The sequence below is a fragment of the Microtus oregoni genome, unplaced genomic scaffold (genome assembly GCF_018167655.1).
Source record: "Microtus oregoni isolate MIOR12 unplaced genomic scaffold, Mior012 000000F_ref0000247, whole genome shotgun sequence".
Lineage (NCBI taxonomy): Eukaryota > Metazoa > Chordata > Mammalia > Rodentia > Cricetidae > Microtus > Microtus oregoni.
Genome location: NW_024543059.1, coordinates 60,879,622 through 60,899,242, shown reverse-complemented (window position 1 = coordinate 60,899,242; position 19,621 = coordinate 60,879,622). Strand labels below are relative to the sequence as shown.

At 40.9% G+C, this 19,621-nt stretch overlaps 1 protein-coding gene across 1 annotated transcript in view; it reads left to right on the top strand.

Moving 5' to 3' along the window:
• Col24a1 (collagen type XXIV alpha 1 chain) overlaps positions 1 to 19,621 on the top strand; it is a 228,645-nt gene that overhangs the window by 196,266 nt on the left and 12,758 nt on the right. Inside the window, exons 54-57 of the mRNA XM_041678738.1 lie at positions 6,491 to 6,526; positions 6,645 to 6,671; positions 17,270 to 17,335; positions 18,302 to 18,470. Coding sequence (XP_041534672.1) covers positions 6,491 to 6,526; positions 6,645 to 6,671; positions 17,270 to 17,335; positions 18,302 to 18,470 — 298 coding nt within the window. The remainder of the gene's footprint in view (positions 1 to 6,490; positions 6,527 to 6,644; positions 6,672 to 17,269; positions 17,336 to 18,301; positions 18,471 to 19,621) is intronic.

Below are 19,621 nucleotides of genomic sequence, written 5' to 3'. Positions count from 1 at the left end.
AACCAGAATCCAGAACATAGAGATGTAGGGAGTCTGGGATTTCTGGTAGAAATAGGCACCCAGAATAAACAGGTTAGTGACCAGGTAGGTCATCCCCTTCAAAATGAAACACAGATAGAGTTTAGGCCTCAATAAGGTAAGGGCTCTCTCCCATTGATGAAGGGTCCAAGAGCCAGGCCCTGAAAGGTCCTTGAAGACCAGGTGAGGTAGCTACGATGCTTGGATCCCATAGGCGGATGGCTTTCCTCTCCTGTTCTTTCCGCAGCCTCCACTTTCCAGTTCTTGTTCCTGGTATTTCTTTACCGCACTTTTAAACCCCTCTGCTTCTATTCATTTTGGCATTTCTATTTAAAGGCTGTTTGTATGGGCTGGACACCCTGTCCCCACCCCTGGAAACAACCCTTAATGCCCTAGACTCAGTACAATACCTGTCGCCTGAGCCTTGGTTCTTTTCATCAGAGACCACGTATCACAAAGCCTTTTCCTAAGTAGCCTGTTATGGTAGTTTCTTTCACACTCTGTGACTAAAATGTGACAGAAATGACTTAGGAAGGAAAGATTTGACTCAGCCATGGTTTCAGAGCGCTCAGCCCACGACTGCAGGGCCCCGCACACTCGAGCAGAGCATCGTGTCTGCAGGAGCGTGTGGTGGAGGTCAGCTGCCACGTTCACGTCATGGCAGGCAGGAGCAAAGCTAAAAATCCTTAGCACTTTGCTGGTCTGCTCCTTTTATTTATTTTTTTTTATCCCACTTGCCCCAGCCCCTTCAGGATCAGTCAGTCATCTCTGATAAAACCCTTACAGACGTACTCAGACTTGTGTCTAAGACAGATCAACCATCACAGTCTCTGTAAAGATCAACAATCACAATCTATGCAGAGGCAACTCTCCCACCTTCCTGAAACCCTTTATCTCCGTTTATCCGAGCTCCTTGCTACCTGCTCTATGATATTTGTCTTCTGTTCAGTAGCCTCCCTCACTAGAAGATAAGCAACATAGAATTTTTTTCAATGTTTGTTTTTGTGATGGAACCCCATCCCTGGGAGCACCTGTCTTATAGATGCTTATACTCAATAAGTAGTGAATTTTACAGATTTTTTTCTTGGTTTGTGAGACAGGATCTCTTTGTGTAGCCCTAGCTGTCCGGGAGCTCCTTCTATAGACCAGGCTGGCCTCGAACTCAGAGTTCTACCTGTCTCCTGAGTGCTGGAATTAAAGGTGTTCCTCACCACTGCCCAGCAGGTGGAAATTTTTAAATGAATGGTAAACATGAGTGACTATGGAGGATAGATTGAAATGATTTATTTTTAAGTATTATTTCCATTTCTGTGACCAGCTTCCTGAGAACGGGCTACCTCCACCCCCACACTGTCTGTGTTACCACGCTGTCACCCCCAGCTCTGAACATCTTTCCACTGATTCTACTTCCCCCTCCTGCAACCCACTCTCCACATCTGTTGCAGGAATGTTGTTAAGGTACAAAGCAGATTGTGTGCCTGTCCTTCTTTAAACCTTCCCTGGCCCTGGCACTCAGAAGAAAAGCTAGACTCCTCCCCTTGATAGCAAAGCCCTGTGTGATCCAGCTCTTTGCCCTCCAGTCTCAGGATGCAGCCTCTCCCCGCTAGTGGCTCTCACTGCCCTCTGTTCTTTAAAAGATACCTTTTAGTCACCAGGACCCCTTTCGCTGCTATATCACAACGTCACTGCTCAGATATCACCATGGAGACAGTTTCCCTTTGTCATAGGCTTGAATTTCTTACTGGAGGAGCATCACACTTCCTGTAGCATAACGTTATAGATTCCAGAACTGGTTAGAAATGAGTCCCTTTCACCAGTAGGGCACCATTTCTGGACATCCATGTAAGAGAGATCTCTTCTCTATTCTGTACTTGGTACTTGTCTGGCTGCCTATGGGTTTTATCTGTAAAGCCCAGGGCTCATATAAATTTTCTCTAAACAACTCCAGATTAGTGAGCCTAAGAAACCTGCTCACAAGTATAATGTGAATTTACCTGTCCTTTTCACCCAACTTCAAAACTCTTGTGTTCCTTGTCAATTAATTCATAAAAGAATTCCTGGCTTCCGTGGTATTCCAAAACCCTTTTAAGACACAAATAATTTAAGTTATCTAAGGAGCATTTGTCAGAAGTAATAGAATACAGTTATATTTTAAAGTAAAATATTACCTTATACCCAAATTAACATTCTACTGTCTCTCCGATTTTGACAAAATGTCACAACTTGAAACAACTTGAAAGCCGCGGAAGTAGAAAAACAATGTAAAGAGAGCAATTCACCATAAATCTGAGGGAGGCTGCTTCATTTTTATAGAATGTTATACTAAGATAAAATCAGTATAATGTGGAAGAATTCCGCTGACATTTTCTCAATTATTTTGATATGGCTCTATGGCTTTTGAGTATCAGAATTATAGCCTCCAATTTGACTTACACATTATAAAAAATAAAGTACAAAAAAATATCCTATATTTAAAGTTAAGAAGTTAAAATATTTAGGTATATATTTCATTTGTATGTAGCATAATTCACTCAAATGAAAAATAAATCAACTCCTTTGATTCAACTACAAACTGCCTTACAGTCATACAAACTGCAGAACTGAAACCTTTACCTTATACTCATGGGGGTAACCCCCTGCCCAGTTAGAAAAGATGAGGAAAAACTTTAAAAACAAATATAAGCTTGAAAATCATAATTCTCTCTCTCTGTCTCTCTCTCTCTCTCTCTGTTATGTGTATTTGTGTGTGCATGCATTCAAGCTCAGAACCTTAACTAGAGTATTAAGCTGCCTGGCAAGCCCTCTGCCACTGTGCCAGATCTTCAGCCTGAAAACTAAGTTCTCAAAAGGGCCATGGAAACCATCCTCACTGTCTTAGTTCAGGTTTTTATTGATGTGAAGAGACACCATGACCATAGTGACTCTTACAAAGGAAAAACATTTCATTGAGAGTAGCTTACCGTTTCAGAGGTGCACCCAAAAGCATATCATAACTTATGAAGACAAGATTGGAACCTAAGTCTCCTCAACCTCAAACAATATTTTTTCATAAATCACAGAGCCTCTCAGAAACCTAAAGGTTGGGAGCCAGCTGGGTAAGAGAGCTACAGAAACTGTAACCAGCCACTCACAGGCAGCTTGAAGATCAGACTCCTAACTCACAGTCGTACTTTAAGCCTTCTAGTTTGTTGATTCCATCCTAACATTGCTGTCTAGTAAATATTATCTAATATTTTAAAACTCAAAATTAAACCCTTCAAACCAGTGGTTCTCAGGAGAAGTCACCTTCCCCTTATTCCCAAAAGAAGTATTTGGCAAAGACTAGATACATCCTCCAGTTGTCACAACTGGGCAAGGGAGACAGACTAGAGACCGTTAGAAAATAGAGACTAGGCTTCCTGTAACAGAAGTCCTCAATTTCTAAATAAAAAGACCACTCTAAAACTGGACCAGCCTAAGAGAACTCATGAGGTAATTGACAATCGTGTTTACATAAAGGAAATGAAATAAGGAATTTACATAAGAAAAAGACCAAGGCAGGTGGCAGTACACATTGCATGTCTTTAATTCCAGGACTCGGGAGGCAGAGACAGGTGGATTTCTCTGAGTTTGAGGCCAGCCTGGTCTACAAAGCAAGTTCTAGAATAGCTAGAGTTGTTACACAGAGAAACCCTATCTCGAAAAGCCAGAAAGAAAGGAAGGAAAAGGGGAGGAAGAGAGGACGGGAAGAAGGAAGAAAGGAAGGAAGGAAGGAAGGAAGGAAGGAAGGAAAAGAAGACAATATACTCAGATTCAAGGTCACACACTAGTTTGCTTAAATCACATGATAAGCTGTGTTACTGTTTAAGGATTTGTTTAAATTCTAGAATGAAACAGAGAACTTGGTGTGATTTAAAGAGAATGTTTTCTCTATAACCACCCAACCCCCTACCACAGTCATCCCCATAAATATGGTTCCCCTTAGGACAATGATAGTTTTGCTACAAAGTGCTTTATGATAGAAAGTGGATGGCTATCTTCAACGTGTTAGCTAGAGAATAAGGGAATTAATAACATAATGTGGTTGGAATCCCAATTTGTTTTATTTGGTTACTTGTCCTGTTTCATGCCATTGTTGCATTGGGCTTGCCCCACCCTGTCTTGTTACAAGTTATTTCATTGGATCATATTTGTGGTGAACTGATTTGCTCTGAGGAACAAGCTGAAATGAATTTGGTAGTGTCAGCAGGAGGAAGAATTTGTTCATTTTTCTATGTTACATTCCTCCTTCGGAGTCAAATATAGGATAGATGTTTTGTACTGAACCGTCAAAAAGATTTTGTAAATGTCAGAAACATGTTCAATGGTTCAATCACACAGCTGTTTATTGTTTTTGCTGTGTTGATTCAGAATGGATCAAATTCGCTCTAGCCTCTGCATCTACTATCACTAAGAAGGGCGTTCCTGCAACCAAGCAGGCAGCTTCTGAGAACAACTTTTGTTTAGAATGTTAAGCAGAGATCATGCAAACTATAAAATGCCTATCGGGCAGAGTGTGAGTGCTCTCCAGCCTGCTTAAGTGACCGCATGGTATTTGTTCTAGCTGTCACAACAGAACCCGAGTTAGCAGCCTTACTAATAAAGGGTCCTGAATAAGAAGCCAGTTACAGCGTCAATAATATTTGAACCCAGCTGGAGACGAAGTCTTCTCTTTACTCTCTTATTAACCATGATCTGAGTTTGACTCAATATGATGTTAGTATTCAGTTCACCTCAAATAAGTTAATTTTGAGCAGATGTGTAAAACATGAACCATGATGGCTGCTGATTCATTTTGGAAAATGTCAGCACAATCTTGGCATCTTAATGTACCTATTTAGCCTTCTTGCTTTCTAAATTAATACCAACTTTAACATTGTTAAATTGTGTAGTGAGAACTATCGAGGCTCTAGTGTGTGTTAGGCACTATTCTTGTCCCAGAATATTGAAAAGCGACAGACATTTTTATCAAATCTTAAGTGCTTTCCACAGTGCTGTGCTCTATGGGATGGAGAAAAAAAAGAAGAATTTAGTTGAGGAGAAAGGAAGTGACAATGACAGGTAGTTGTGGTGGATACAGCGTTCTAAAGTAGTAATGAGAGAGAAATGAGCTATAATGAGCAGGCAGAAGTGTGTGCAAGTGAATGCATTTAGGAAAGAACTTGGGATGTCAGGCATGATGGACATGCCTGTAATCCCTGTACTCAGGAGGCTGGCACAGGAGAAGTGGGAGTTTGAAGCCAGTTGAGCTACAGAGAGAAAACCTATCGGAAGAAAAGATCAAAGGGAAGAAAGACGGGAGGAAGAGAAAAGAGAAGGAGGGGGCCGGGGAACAGGGAAGGAGAGGTTAGGGATGTGCAAGTAGCTGAGTATAGACGGTGTGTAGGCTGTGCTGATAAAGACCACACCTTGAGAGGAAGCAATGGGATGAGGTGTCTAAGAACATCTCTTCCGTGTTTAGCTGACTTGAGATTTGGTCCCGCCTCTGCTCCTCATTCGCTGGTTACCCAGTTGCTCCATTTTCTGATATGTGACCTGGAAACACAGCACACAGAAGGAGCTCAGAGTGGATGGTGAGCCACACTGCTAAGAAGTGTATGCTTCTTCCTGGAATGAGAGCCCCTAGATGGTTAACAGAATGACTGACTCCAGGTTCTAAGAAGAATGTCATTAGTATGGATAGAATGGTCTTTCTGGTTTACAGAAGACCAGCTTCTACCTTTAGCCCAGTACAGAAACTGGATATCTCTGCTTCTTTTCATGATGGCGTTGATCTCCTTACAGAGTCCACCCTTGAGACCCAATTATGTCTCAAAAGCTCCACTGCAGACCACAGAATTTAAATTAGGACACTATTCAGTGGTTAGGAGACGCAGGCATTAAGCCATAATATATGATTTACATTGAAAATAAAGAAGTATTTTGACAATGATTAGAGGGACACAGTTTACAGGTTCATGAAGAATCTAAAAACAATGACGTTTCTAGCTTCTGTGATTAGGAGGGTGATAATAGAAATAGCTATGCTGTATTAACATTTTATATCTCAATTTATTTAATTTGTTGAAAAGGGCAAACAGTTCCCTTCCCTGAGAAAAATTAAGTTTCTGAGTTATTCAGAATTGTGGGTCACAGTTAAGAGCAAGAGCTTCTAAATATGGAAACAATTACAAATCGTGTGATTTGCACAACAATTGGCAATTGCAGAGGTTGGGTCTTGGTTAATATCAAATCAAAAGCAAATTATCTTTTTTTTTTTTTTTTGATTTTCGAGACAGGGTTTCTCTGTAGCTTTTTTGGTTCCTGTCCTGGAACTAGCTCTTCTAGACCAGGTTGGCCTCGAACTCCCAGAGATCGCCTGCCTCTACCTCCCGAGTGCTGGGATTAAAGGCGTGCGCCACCACCGCCTGGCTCAAATTATCTTCATATTGTGCTTTGTCTTCATTTCGTTTAGGGTCCCCAAGGACCAAGAGGTCAGCCAGGACCTCCTGTAAGTTTATTTATGTTTTTATCTCTTTGTCCTTGATTAATATACAGTTGCCTAGTTTTGAGATATTTACCAACTGGGTTTGGATTTATTTCATTTTTTTATTATTATTATGTTGCAGGGTCCACCTGGAGCACCTGGTCCAAGAGTAAGTTATCTTGGTTGGTTTTATTCTGTTTTGTCTTAGAATATCAACTTTTGGTGGGAGGTTATGGGTGTGTGTGTTTGGGAGGGACACTATGTCTGTGGGTTATATATTTATGTGTGGAGTGTATATGTGTTTGTGTGTGTGTGTTGTATTGTGTGTGTGGAAACCAAAGAAAGATATCAGCTCTCCTTGTTCTCTCATCCATCTTATGCCTTTGAGATGGGTTCTCTCACTGAACCTGGAACTAGCCTGGTTCAGAAATGCCTTATCCCAAAGCTGGGATTTGTAAGCTTGCTCAAGCATCCCAGCATTTTAACGTGGATGCTGTGGCCGACTCATGTCCTTATGCTTGGGTGGCAAGCACTCTTACCCACTGAGCTATCTCTCCACCCTATCATGTGAACTTTAAACTTTTAAAGCCATCCCATCCTTCTGGTATACCTTGGTTTTTTTTTGCTAGCCAGCCCCAGCCCAGCTATGAGAATTGGAATCCAAGCCTTTTATTTCTTATCTAGAAAAGAGATTATATTTCCTGCTTTTGGTTCATTTTGAACATCGAGCACCAGGAAAGCATCCAGCACAGAGAACAGTACATAATAGGTACCCCATTTCTTCTTGTTTCTGAAACCTGGCTCTTTCTTTTCAATCTCTTTAAAAAAAAAAAGTTCTCTTCTTAGGTTTTACATGAATCCTTTTCAGTTGCTAGTGTCTGGAAAACCCATCAGACATCTCATGCGTTTGCTTTTGCTCTAACTACCACAACCTAAAACGTGCTAGGCTCATTTAAAAATAACATTTCAATTTCTTTGCCTATTATCTCTGATATTCCAACATTCTAAGTTTAGTCTCTCTTCTTCTTATCTACTGTCATTTTCTAAAACCTCTTTTGACCCCATGATTCTGATTTGGGTTCTCCCCATACCCTCAATCTCAGCTGTACCTCCTTCCATCAGTCTCCTGTTCACATACAGTGGCAAGTGATCACGTTTCCTTCCCAATGGCATCTCTGTTTTCTCCAAGCAACAGTCAGCTTACGCTCCCAAGCCATGATTATTTCCACATGCTATTGCTGTGTCCTTTAGATCACGGTAGCTCCGGGTGGCTGTCCACAGTGTTCCCCGCTCTGCAGAGTGGGAACTCTGCATTTCCTCGGTTTTGCTTTGCATCTGGGAATCATTTTCCAGCAAATGTCACAGAGCTTTCATTCACCCTGGGCCTCTGTGCTTTCCTCGTTCTCTATATCCGTGCAATGCATGGACCGCAAGTTGTCTTCTGCCCTGGTCCATTGCCTCCCCTCCTTGTGAGAGCTTTGAGAAATTGTGGCTGTCATCCTAAAACAAAATAAGTTCTGAAGAATCACAAAATGAATGGCAAGCTAGAAAGTCGTAGAGAACTTTTTTGTACTTAAGTACCTAATTAGAGGCATATTCTCTAGTCTCAGCTGGAGTTCTATGACTTTCTACACAGCTAAAGTGAAGTGGATACCTGAAATTTTTCTTCTTTGAGAAAATAAATACAGATATGTATACTATGAGGAACTAAGAGTCTTAAACTGTGAAGTACCTATGCTTGATAAACGACCGGGGCTCCAAAAGGGTTGGCCTGTTTTGCTCCTTCTTTGTTCTTTCTCTCTTCTGTTGTCTTCCTGACTCTTGTCAAATGTGAACCACATTTCTTCACACTCTTTGCAGAGGCCGATGCAGGAATGTCAGAAAGTCTAGGGTTTGTGCAGTAGAACTCTAAATGACAGTGGTTACGGCCTCCTTGAAATCTGTAATCCCATCTCCTCATTGCATCCTGAGATATAATTGATAGCTCTCCCTTTTCATCCATGCTTACATTTTATGTTTATTTCCTACTTGAGTCCTAAATAAACATCTGTTTGTATTTGTTATTTTTGTATTACTTGTATACATTTGTTATTATTAACACACACACTAAATCATTTGTCAGGCCTCCTAGAACATTTCAGCATAAGTCCTCTAAGGGAAGGGCTGGTTTCACTTAGAGAGAAGTAGAAGACAGAATGAGAAATTGACACATGAAGTAACGCTGTAGCCACATCACTAAGGAAGCAGAGAATTACAAATTCAAGGCCAGCTAGGCCAGCGTCGTGGGACTCTGCCTTAGAAACAGAACAAAGGATTAGAAGTCCTCTCAGTAATTATTCAGTAATTTTTACATCGTGACAAAGTTCACACAGAAATACAACTGACAAGATGGTTTTGCAGAACCATTTCATGCTCACCAGTAATGGCATACTGAGGTCTTATTAACGATTGGTTTTTATTGAGCTAAGATTCATATAACATGAAATTTACTAACAGCGTCATTTAAGAACACATGACATTAGATTTGTAATGTGCAACCATCACTAATAATTTTAGAAAATTTTGTCGCCGGGCGGTGGTGGCGCACGCCTTTAATCCCAGCACTCAGGAGGCAGAGGCAGGAGGATCTCTGTGAGTTTGAGACCAGCCTGGTTTACAAGAGCTAGTTCCAGGACAGGCTCCAAAACCACAGAGAAACCCTGTCTTGAAAAAGAAAAAAGAAAATTTTGTCATCCTGGAAAAATCCCCATGCCCATTACATTAATCAGTCACTCCTGCTTCTATATAATATATATATATATATATATATATATCACATATATGCATGTGTGTAGGTATATGAGATGTGTGCATGTAGTGTATGCATGTGTTCACACAGCCTCCATATATGTGTGTGTATATGTGTAGCATCTCTGTGTGTATATAGTTACTTCAGAGTGCAAGTTGGATTCAGTGTTCAGTGGAAGATGGGACCAGATCAGTGAACCTCTCCAGCACTCTTTTGTAATAAAGTATATAGAAAGTAGATCTGGGGAGAAGGCTCAGTGGGCTGCAGTGCATACTGCGAAAGAAAAATACCTGAGTTCAAATCCCCAGCACCCATGTCAGAAGCTATAGACATGGACCCCCGCACCTGTAGCCCAGCCTTGGAAGGGCAGAGATGTGCAGATCCTGGAGGTTCTCTGGACAGCCAGCCCGCTAGACAAATGTCAAGCTTCAGGGAGAGGCCCTGCCTCAAAACAGAAGAGAGTTAGAGGGAGCTTACCAACATCTTCACTTGCCTATTCAAATGTATGTACATGCATACACTCCACACACAGATGCTACACACACATACACACCTAGATGGAGAGAAGTGACTGTGTGAACACAAGCATGTTCTACATGCACACATCCCATACACACAGACACTAATATATATTATATATGTTGTATGTTATACAGTATGTATATATATGTGTGTTTGTGTGTATGTGTGTATACATACACATATACATATATTGAAAATAGAAGTGATTTACGTAACAGGCACAGGTTTTTTTCCAGGGTGATAAAATTTTCTGAAATTACTAGTGATGGTTATACCATATGTTCTTAAATAATAAAACTGGTAAATTTCATGTTCTATGAATCTTATACCAGTAAAAACCAACCATTAATAAAACCTCAGCACGTCAATACTAATGAGCATGAAACAGTTCTGCAAAACAACTTTGTCAGTTATATTTCTGTGTGAACTGTCACAATGTAAACATTCCTTACATCGGCAAGAGGAAGGAAGCTTGAGATACTCCACCCCTATCAAAGGCCTATGGAATTAAGTTGACTCACAGTCCCGGGTGCAGTGGAAAGCTGACACCTCCAGGAGAGGAATTGATGGTGATGTGTGTGAGTGTGAGGATCTGGTAATGACCAGACAGGGGTCTGTGGAGTATACACTTAGAAAGCCGTGAGCAAATCTACCCCAGGATGCTAGAGACAGTTCTTCGTGTGCTGAATGAGTAGCAGGATGGGAATGGGGGGGTGTGCATTTGCGTGTGTGTGAGAGTGCATTGCACCTGTGCATGTGGGGGTGCATGCATGTGTGTGGGCATGCATGTATGTACGCATGCCTGTGTGAGTGTACGTGTGTGTGTGTGTGTGTGTGTGTGTGTGTGTACCTGTGCATGTATGTGGTAGTGGGGATGTGTGTGTAGACAATAACCAATACAAATCAATCAATGTGACAAGGAATTTCAGCTGATCTCGCCTAGTTCGCAGGTCAACTGTGAGAGCCAGGGAGGTGAACTGAGAGGTGGCAGAGAGGTCCTGGCTTCAGAGGCCAGAAGTTCTTCCACCAGAGAGGGCCACAGCCTTAAACTGATCCCTAGTCCTGCAATGTCACCCACCTTGAGACTTCTGAACTCAGAAATGCAACAATCCCATTGTGACCCCACAGGAACATGGGAGAGAGTTGGGAGGATGATTTTCTCGCAAACTGTGATGAGATGCACCCAGTTTCTGGCATTTGGGACTGTGAGGTGACTTGCTAGTTACCAGTCTGCTCACTCCTTGTTCTGTTTCCTATTGTATAAACTTGTCTGTAAAAAACGGTTTAAGGGGGTCGGGCGGTGGTGGCACATGGCTTTAATCCCAGTACTCAGGAGGCAGAGGCAGGCGGATCTCTGTGAGTTCAAGACCAGCCTGGTCTACAGGAGCTACTTCCAGGACAGGCTGCAAAACTACAAAGAAACCCCTGTCTCAAAAGAAAAAAAAAAAGTAGTTTAGTGATTTTTCACATGATAATGTGTTCTCTCTCTTTATCCAAACTTCATGAGGAAGCTGTTTTGTTTTATTTCATTCTGGGCCCCTTTCCTGCACTTAATGACAGCTTTATACCCAATGTGGGCAGTTTTATGCCTATGTTTAAAACATTAAGTAATTTTCTTGTTATAATATTATGTTCTCTTAAACTAGAGCACATTAAAAACGCTTCTTTTTTCCCCTAAATCCCTTCGCTGAATTTAGAGCTTTGCCTGTCACTTTGCTTTGGACCAGCGTCCCGGGCTCACCTTGAGCGCCCAGTCTTGAGTACGAGGATTACAGTGTCTGCCGCCACACCCAGCCCCAAATGAAAACTATCTGCTCACATGTGAACACTGAGCTGTTACCGAATGGCTTCCCCAAAATCCTCTTAATTCAGTCTGTCTGCGTCTACAAATGAGAAAAAAAATAACAAAGCCAGCATACTGAATTCCTAATATTTGCCAAAGCGTAGAGTGGGCTTTGGGAATAGTTTAGGAATTACAGAAATATGAAGAATGCTGAGAAAAGTCAGGAAAGCTAAGTCCTGTGAAATGTCTTTGTTTTCTAATGCCTCTTCCAAAAGATATTACCATTTTCATGGAGCGGTCATTTGTGCTAACCGTGATTAAAACTGTGAGTGCTTCAGCAATAGTTCAGTACCAGCTTCTGCTGCTGTTCCCTGCATTCTCCGCTCACGCAGACGCAAAGATAAGCAGTCATTTCATCTAGGATAGCCTGTTGGTTTTTTTTGTTCAGTCTTCTGTGATAAACATGGAAATTTGTAAACACGATCACTGCAAATGTCCTGTCAATATGCCTGTTGTTTAATCATGTGTAGAATACCTTAAGGCCAGTCCCCAAAGCGGAGGTGGAACCTGCTTCCCTCCCGTCACTCACGGTGACAAAGCCCCTAAGACGAACAGATTGAAGGAGTAAAGGTTGATTTTGACTTGAAGTTTCTGAGATTCTGTGAGTAGTCCCTTGGCTACATTGCTTTGGGCTTATGACATCACGGATGATCAGAGCGGAAACCAAGTGAGAGAAGGAGACTGATGTCCCAAGCCCGCTTTGAAGTCACAGTCCTATGACCTAGCTGTTTCCTAGGAGATCCTGTCTCCTGACCAGTCTACTACCACCCCACCGTGCCACAGGCTGGCGACCAGGTCTTTCACATGTGGGCCTCTGGGGGGCGCTCCAGATCCAAGCTCTGCTGCATAATCAGCATACTTACACAGGATTTTTCATTTTGGTACCACACATTGACATGGAATTTGCCATTTTAATTAAGCACATATAAATGTACTTCTTGCATTAGTAATATCTACAGTTTTGAAACCAGCGTCACCACCCATTTCCAGAACCTTTCTCTTCTTCCCAAACTGAGACTGTATCTATTAAACAATTAAGTCCCTTCTTAATGAACTTGACTAGTCTATGGGTTTTACACAAGTTAATCATGCAGTCGCTGCTTTCTGTGACTGAGTTACCCCCCCCACACACACACACACAAAATGTAACTTGACTTTTCACCATATCATAAGCATTTAATTATGTTTAGTCCTAACTAATATGCCATTAAATTTATATAATACATTTGGGCTATCCAGATGAATGCATCTTTTGGCCATTTTAAATAATATTATCATGTCCAAGAGATATATAAATATTTGAGTCCCACCTTAAGTGTCCCCTTCTCTATTTTGGAAGGGTGGAGGGCAATATTTCAGATTGAATTGAGGACCTCATATGCTTACCATGTCCAACCTTCACATATGTGCATGTATATGAGGTTGCCTGCAGAGGCCACAAGAGGGGGGCAGATCCCCTGGAGTTGGGGTTGCAGATGGTTGTAAGCCCTGTGGGTGCTGGCAGCTGAACTCTGGTCCCTTTGCGAGAGCCACAAGCACTCCTAACCACTGAGCCATCTCTCCAGCTCCTCGTTAGACTTTTTCTTTGCAAAGCAGACTGGTGTTAAGTTATGCCCATTTTTATCTGTCTGAAGATGCCTTAATTTCCCGTCACGGCTGGACATTGCACTCATCCGTCCACGCCTCAAGCTGCCACTCTGCCTTCTCACTTCTGTGGGTCTCGAGCAAAGTCATCTGCTACTCTGAGTGTCTCCGGACTGTGACAACCCTTTCCTATCTCTGCTGTTAACATTCTGTCTTTGTCCATAGAGTTGAACGTTCTGTTTGTTTGCTTTCTTTGTCTTAGTTTATTTGAGATACCATATTCCTAAATGACCTGGGTTTCCTATCACTCACTATGTAGCCCAGGCTGTCCTCAAATTCATGATCCCGTTACCCCCAACTTCCCAACATTTTAGTCCTTACGCGTGAGGGAAGTTCATGGAGTTCTTAAATACGTTTATTAATGTATTAATGGTTCTCATCAAATTTGGCAGGGGTGTAGTCATTATTTCAAATATTGGGACCCTTTTCTCTCCCTTTCCATTCTCATTATACCTATGTCTGTCTGCTTGGCCGGGTCCATCAATACTGTAAATTTCTGTTTATTCATCTTCATTCTCATCTTTAAAGTCACTGGCATTCTCTTCTGACCTCTAAAATCTCCTGTTGAGTCTTACAGTAAGCTTTCATTTCAGCTGTGCTCTTCAACACCGGCGTTTCTAGGGGGGCCTTTTCAATGTCATTTCTGTCTCCACTTCAGAAATGTTTTATTTAATAAGATGTATTTGCCATTCTTTAGTCCTATAAAAAGTTTCTTTTAATTCTTCAAACATTGCCAAGTCAATGTCATTGTCTTACCCAATCTGGGATTTCTCACAGACAGTTCCTTTTTTAGTTTGTCTTAGGAGGAGCACACGTCAGTCTGCACTTGCAGAGGTCAGAGAACAGCTTGTTAAGGCAGCTCTCCCCTCCACATGTGGGTCCTGGGAACTGAACTCAGGTTCAAGCCTCAAAGACTCAAAGACACAAACACACAAATGCTTGAGTTCTTTATATAAATTGGCATTTATATAAATTTGCCTACAACCTACAAATTATCTGCAAATTCTCCTGTAACCTTTAAGTTAAAATTGCATATAAAATACAGTGTAATAGAACCATTTATTACACTGTATTGCTTAGGGAAAAATGACAAGAAAAAGGAAGAAACTTTTTATACTTTTGATCCTGTTTGTTTGAACCTGAAGATTCAGAATCCTTAGATATACAGAACCAACTGTGTTCTTATTGAAAAGAAGACAGTTTACATAATGCCACATCCCCAGAAATCACATTCTTGCCCTCAACCTGAATTATTCTTGTTGCTTTTCATTGTTGTTAGTTGACGTTTCTGAATGATGTCATCTCTACTTCTTTGCTATGTGTGAACATGGAAGTTACTCCTCAGCTTAGTGCTCAGCTAATTTCTGTCCGAGATTTCCTACTAGGTTTTCTTAGGCACTGGGGACAATAAGGCTGCCATTTTGCTAATGGAGTCTGTGTGTAATTGTGGTCCCATTTCAGTCCTCAGCCAGGAAGCTGACAATTCCACCTTAACTTTCATCTGTTGTCACAGAGCCTCGAGATCAGCCAAGGCTGATGGCTTGGCACCTCTGGGGTCTCTTTGGTGCATATGCCATCATATGAGGTTTCAGATTCTGGGATAGGGTCATACCTTTTCAAAGTCTCTAAGACATCACATTCTCTAGCTTTTCCTTGGGAACGTTTTGTTATCCCAGTGGCTACTTCATTTTCTACTGTTTTAGACAAAGTTTAAAAATTCACTGCACATACTTTTGGGGAACACTCCCACGGATAACCTTGTGTTGTACAAGATGACCTCTGGATTGGGTAAAATAAAGACGATCTTAGATGTCTTCCAGGGAGCCACCAGAAAGGTCAGATAATGACAATATCCAGGAAGGAAGTAAAACTCCGAAGTGACTTCAGTCCTGTTCTGTTCCTCCTGTGATAATCACATTTTGCAGGATGTGGACTTTAGTCCAAACTCAAAATTGAAATAAATTCACTTACAAGTCCTTTGGCTCTTATTTGTAATTCTAAAAGTGGACAGTACCTCATCGTATGAAATAGAATGGTTGTTCAGATGATCCGACCATCTGAAATACAATAATACAATACAATAATAGAAATAACAAAACAAACAGCAAATCCATTGACTTCAGAAAGGTGAGTTCTTACCTTTCATCATTACCTAAGCACTAAAGATGTGCAAAAGCATAGGCAATAACACACTTATGAGATTTCTGTTTGTTTAAAAAAAACAATACATAGGAATATTTTGACAATTTTATTATATAGTAAATGTATTGATATTTTAAGCAATTAATAAGTCATTTTAAATTTTATTTTATATTTCTACTTTGGCAAATACTAACAGTTATAACTTATATAAGCAAAAGTCTTATAAGGCACTCGGTTATAATTCTGGTTGGTTTTGGGTTTTGTGGTTTATGGTATTGAAGATGGAACCCATGGCCTAATGTATACTTGGGGAGTGCTTTACTCTGAATTACAGCCCCAGTCCCATTCTGCCATATTAAAAATCTGAGAGTTTTCTACTTCTAAAGAATTTGAGAGCCACTGCTACGTGTTCTAATTAATACTCTTAATCACACACCAGGAGCCAGCATCCTCCCGTAATCCCAGTAATGGAGGTGCTGAGGCAGGAGGATAGTGAGTTCAAAGACATCCTGACTTACATAGCAAGACTTTGTCTCAGATCATAGGACTGGTTGGTCTACAGAGAAAGTCCTAACCTTTCCTGCACCTCGGTCAGGCCATGTCTCCTGGACTTTCTCCAGGCTTGTTATTTCTGCTTGGGAAACTCCTCTCTCTTTCCTTAGCCATGCTCTCTCTTCGTTCCCACTCAGATGTCACCACCACAAGAAAAGGTTCTCTTCCCAGTGTCTTGCTCCCTATTTTCTCTCATGGCCCCAGGCACTGTTCTTTTATCACACGTATAACAGTTTATAATTGTGTGGTTGTAGATCATGTGATAAGTGGGTGTAGATCATGTGATAAGGGCTCGTTTCCCTCTAACATCACTCCACTGGAGCAATGCTCTTTCTGGCTCACCATTTTCTCCTCGGTATTTATTATAGTGTTTGGAAATGCATGTATGCAGAATGAGTGAGTTCTTTTCCAGGATGAAAGTCACATGTGAAAACAAGGGGCAAAAGTGGTTTGTATTGATTGGTCCATCATCTTCAATGGCTTTTCCGATTACCAAGCATGACTTGAGAATGAGCTGTTGAGATGCAGCCTCTGTCCTGTGGGCCTGCTAATAGACATCCCAGTATCATGGTCTCTCTGAGATAAATCAGATAGCTTGCCTAACTTACACAGATGCGATTTTCAGAACCTTCCCTGAGCCCAGGCTTCTTCACTTCCAAGACATTTTTTTTAATTATAAAAAGACTATTACAAATGGTCATACTGAGTTTTTCTCTTAAAATATCTTTTTATTAAATGCAGGAGCAGATCGAGTTTGTGCTGTTATTTCTTTTGGGACTAATGGTACATTTTCCAACTTCAGAAATTGTTTGAAAGACCACAAAAGTATCAGATTGGGCTCTTGCGGTGACTACCACAGGACTGCAGTATTTTATTCATCTTTCCTTCCAAGAATAGAACTGTTAAAAATGACTACAGTTATTTATTCTTCAGTGTGCAGTTTATCACATGGGGGCATTGTGTTTCATTCTTCTTCCATTTGAGAAGTGATCCTTGCACACTTTTGTGCAGCGGGGACAAACAGCTTCTATTGGTAAGCTTTAGACCAGGTCCTGCTTGAAGGAGACCAGTGGGACCAGGATGAAAGCCACATGCTGTGTTTCATATGAAATAACTAAGAATTATTTTCAAGATTTGTAGCCATAAGAGTTGCAGATTCCATTCAGATCAATCTAGAAGCCTTTACCAGCAAGGTTTCCAGAACATTCTGAACACATAGTTCTTCAGAACACTGTCTTGATCTTATTGCAATCTCAAATGGTTTTGTTTTGCACAGAGACAAATGGATATCCATGCTGCTATTCAGGCCCTGATTGCATCGAATTCTGCCCTGCAGATGGAGGTAATACATCTGGCTCTATTTGTGTTGGCAGTTTCAATATTCAAATTAAACACGGGGATTTTTTTTGAAAGCTGAAATGTGGCATTATCTCAAAAGTCGTATTTAAAACAGAAAATCTGAAATTGTTTTCAAGTGTAATAAAACAGAAATACATGCACAGGATGTTTCATAAGGAAACTATTTCAAGCAAAAAACTTAGAACCTTTAAAGACCTTGTTTTTGAAGGGCTTTGGTGCTGTTGGGGTGGTAGGAAGGTAAAATGAGACATGTTTCTTACGGTTGGATTTGTCTTGATCACTCATTAATCTCAGAAAGGAAAAGAAGAGCATGTTCACCCCTTTGCTAAACCTAGCCAATCATCTGTGTATACTCAAACAAGTGTGTTGTGTGTACAGTCTAACAGTAGAACAGAGAACTCAAGATAAATATCAGTGTGTGATGAAGACTCCATGCAGATCATGGACATGCATTAGGAACGGGAATCTAAAGCTAGCTGCGTTTCTAGTTCTCACTCTGTCATGGGTTCTTCATCTTGGGTGGTGGACAATTACATAAAGATGTGTTTGATGCTAAAAATTTAAAGCCCAACGTGAAGCTCTGCAGCTTCAGAATGGCTGTTCTTACTGTGCAGAACATCATTAAGCTAAGTAGTCTTTGGTTCTGATTAATTTCAGTGTATGATTTGTTTTACAACATTTTTATATTAAAGTTTGAAATAAAATTCTAAACTCTGATTATTTTATATGGAGTTTTAAAAGCATTGGGACCATAGGCATAATAATCCCTTAAATCTCTTGTCAACTTACAAACTGAACTCTGGCCTTCTGTTGAGGTCCGGAATTAATAGGCTGATATCACCCTATTCCCAGCTCCCTAAAAAGCAATTAGGGTCACAGTCTTAGTCCACCTTGTCCAGAGTTTTATTAGGGTTGTCTTGCTTATATGATTTTTGTGATGACTTGGCAGAGTTACCAGAATACTGAGGTGACTTTAATCAACCACAGTTCAGAGATTTTCAAAACTCTGACCTACCTTAGCAGTTTACTGAGCAGCATGAAGAACCCCCTCGGCACACAAGATAACCCTGCACGGATCTGCAAAGATTTGCTCAGCTGTGAGTACAAGCTTTCAGATGGTAAGTCCGTCTCATCAGAGCCTCCTGTCTGAAATCGTCACTAGAACATTTGAGATCTGCCATGCAGTCAGCTCAGATCTCCATCATTTCGATAAAGCATCAGCAAGAGCCACTATGGCATCATCACGAAATAGTCTTTAAGGGAGATAGACTGCCAAAATCACCTCACTCGTGAGTTCTCCCTTACACTTTGTATTTGCTAGGTAGCACATCATACAGGGAAGGCTGACTTCAGGGGTGACAGGCAGGAACACATCCTTGTTTTTGGCAATTCAAAGCCATCAAAGATGACTTTTCAAAAAAAATCATATTTATTGGGCCAGAGTGTCCTCTGGACTGAAATAAGTCTTGAATAGTTTGCGTAGTTTTAGAGATAAAATCCTTTTGAGACTTCAATTTTGCAAAAGATAGTATTTTGCATGCTTGTCAGGCCGTTGCTCTCTGAGGCAGACGCGATGAAGCAAGCCGCCAGGTCAGACATGCTGAATCTTTCCCGGTAAGCGCCCCTAGCAGTGCTACACAGATTATTAGAAATGGGCTAAATTAATACTTGAGAATTAGCCTAGAAGAGGCTAGATATAATGGGCCAGGCAGTGTTTAAAAGAATACAGTTTGTGTGTTGTTATTTTGGGACATAAGCTAGCCAGGCGGCCGGGAGCTGGGTGGCAGAAAGTATCCACATTGTAATTTTTATGTCACTTGAAAGATTTTGCTGGGATATATAAGCTGTAAAGAAAAAACAAAGATAGAGAGATAAAAGATTATAAAGAGATCCTAAAGATGAAAAAAAAATCATAAATTCTCTACTACAGAACTCCCTAACAATGTAGTTTAATTTAAATATGCCCCAACTAGAGTCAGCAAATATCAAAATAAAGTGGTTTGTCATCCTTAGAGTTTCTCATCCTGTTCAGTCAAGTGCATTGGTCAGGAGTATAAAAGTAGGTTTAGAGAAAAATCACTAAAGAAATGTGATGTTTTATTTATGCTATAACAAATAAAGCGTGCCTGAATCAGAGTGCAGAGCTAAGCCACTAGTTAGTCATAGAGGCCAGGCAGTGGTGGCACACACCTTTAATCCCAGAACTCTCAGGCAATGGCAGAGGGATCTCTGTTAGTTCAAGGCCACCCTGGGCTACACTAGATTGAAC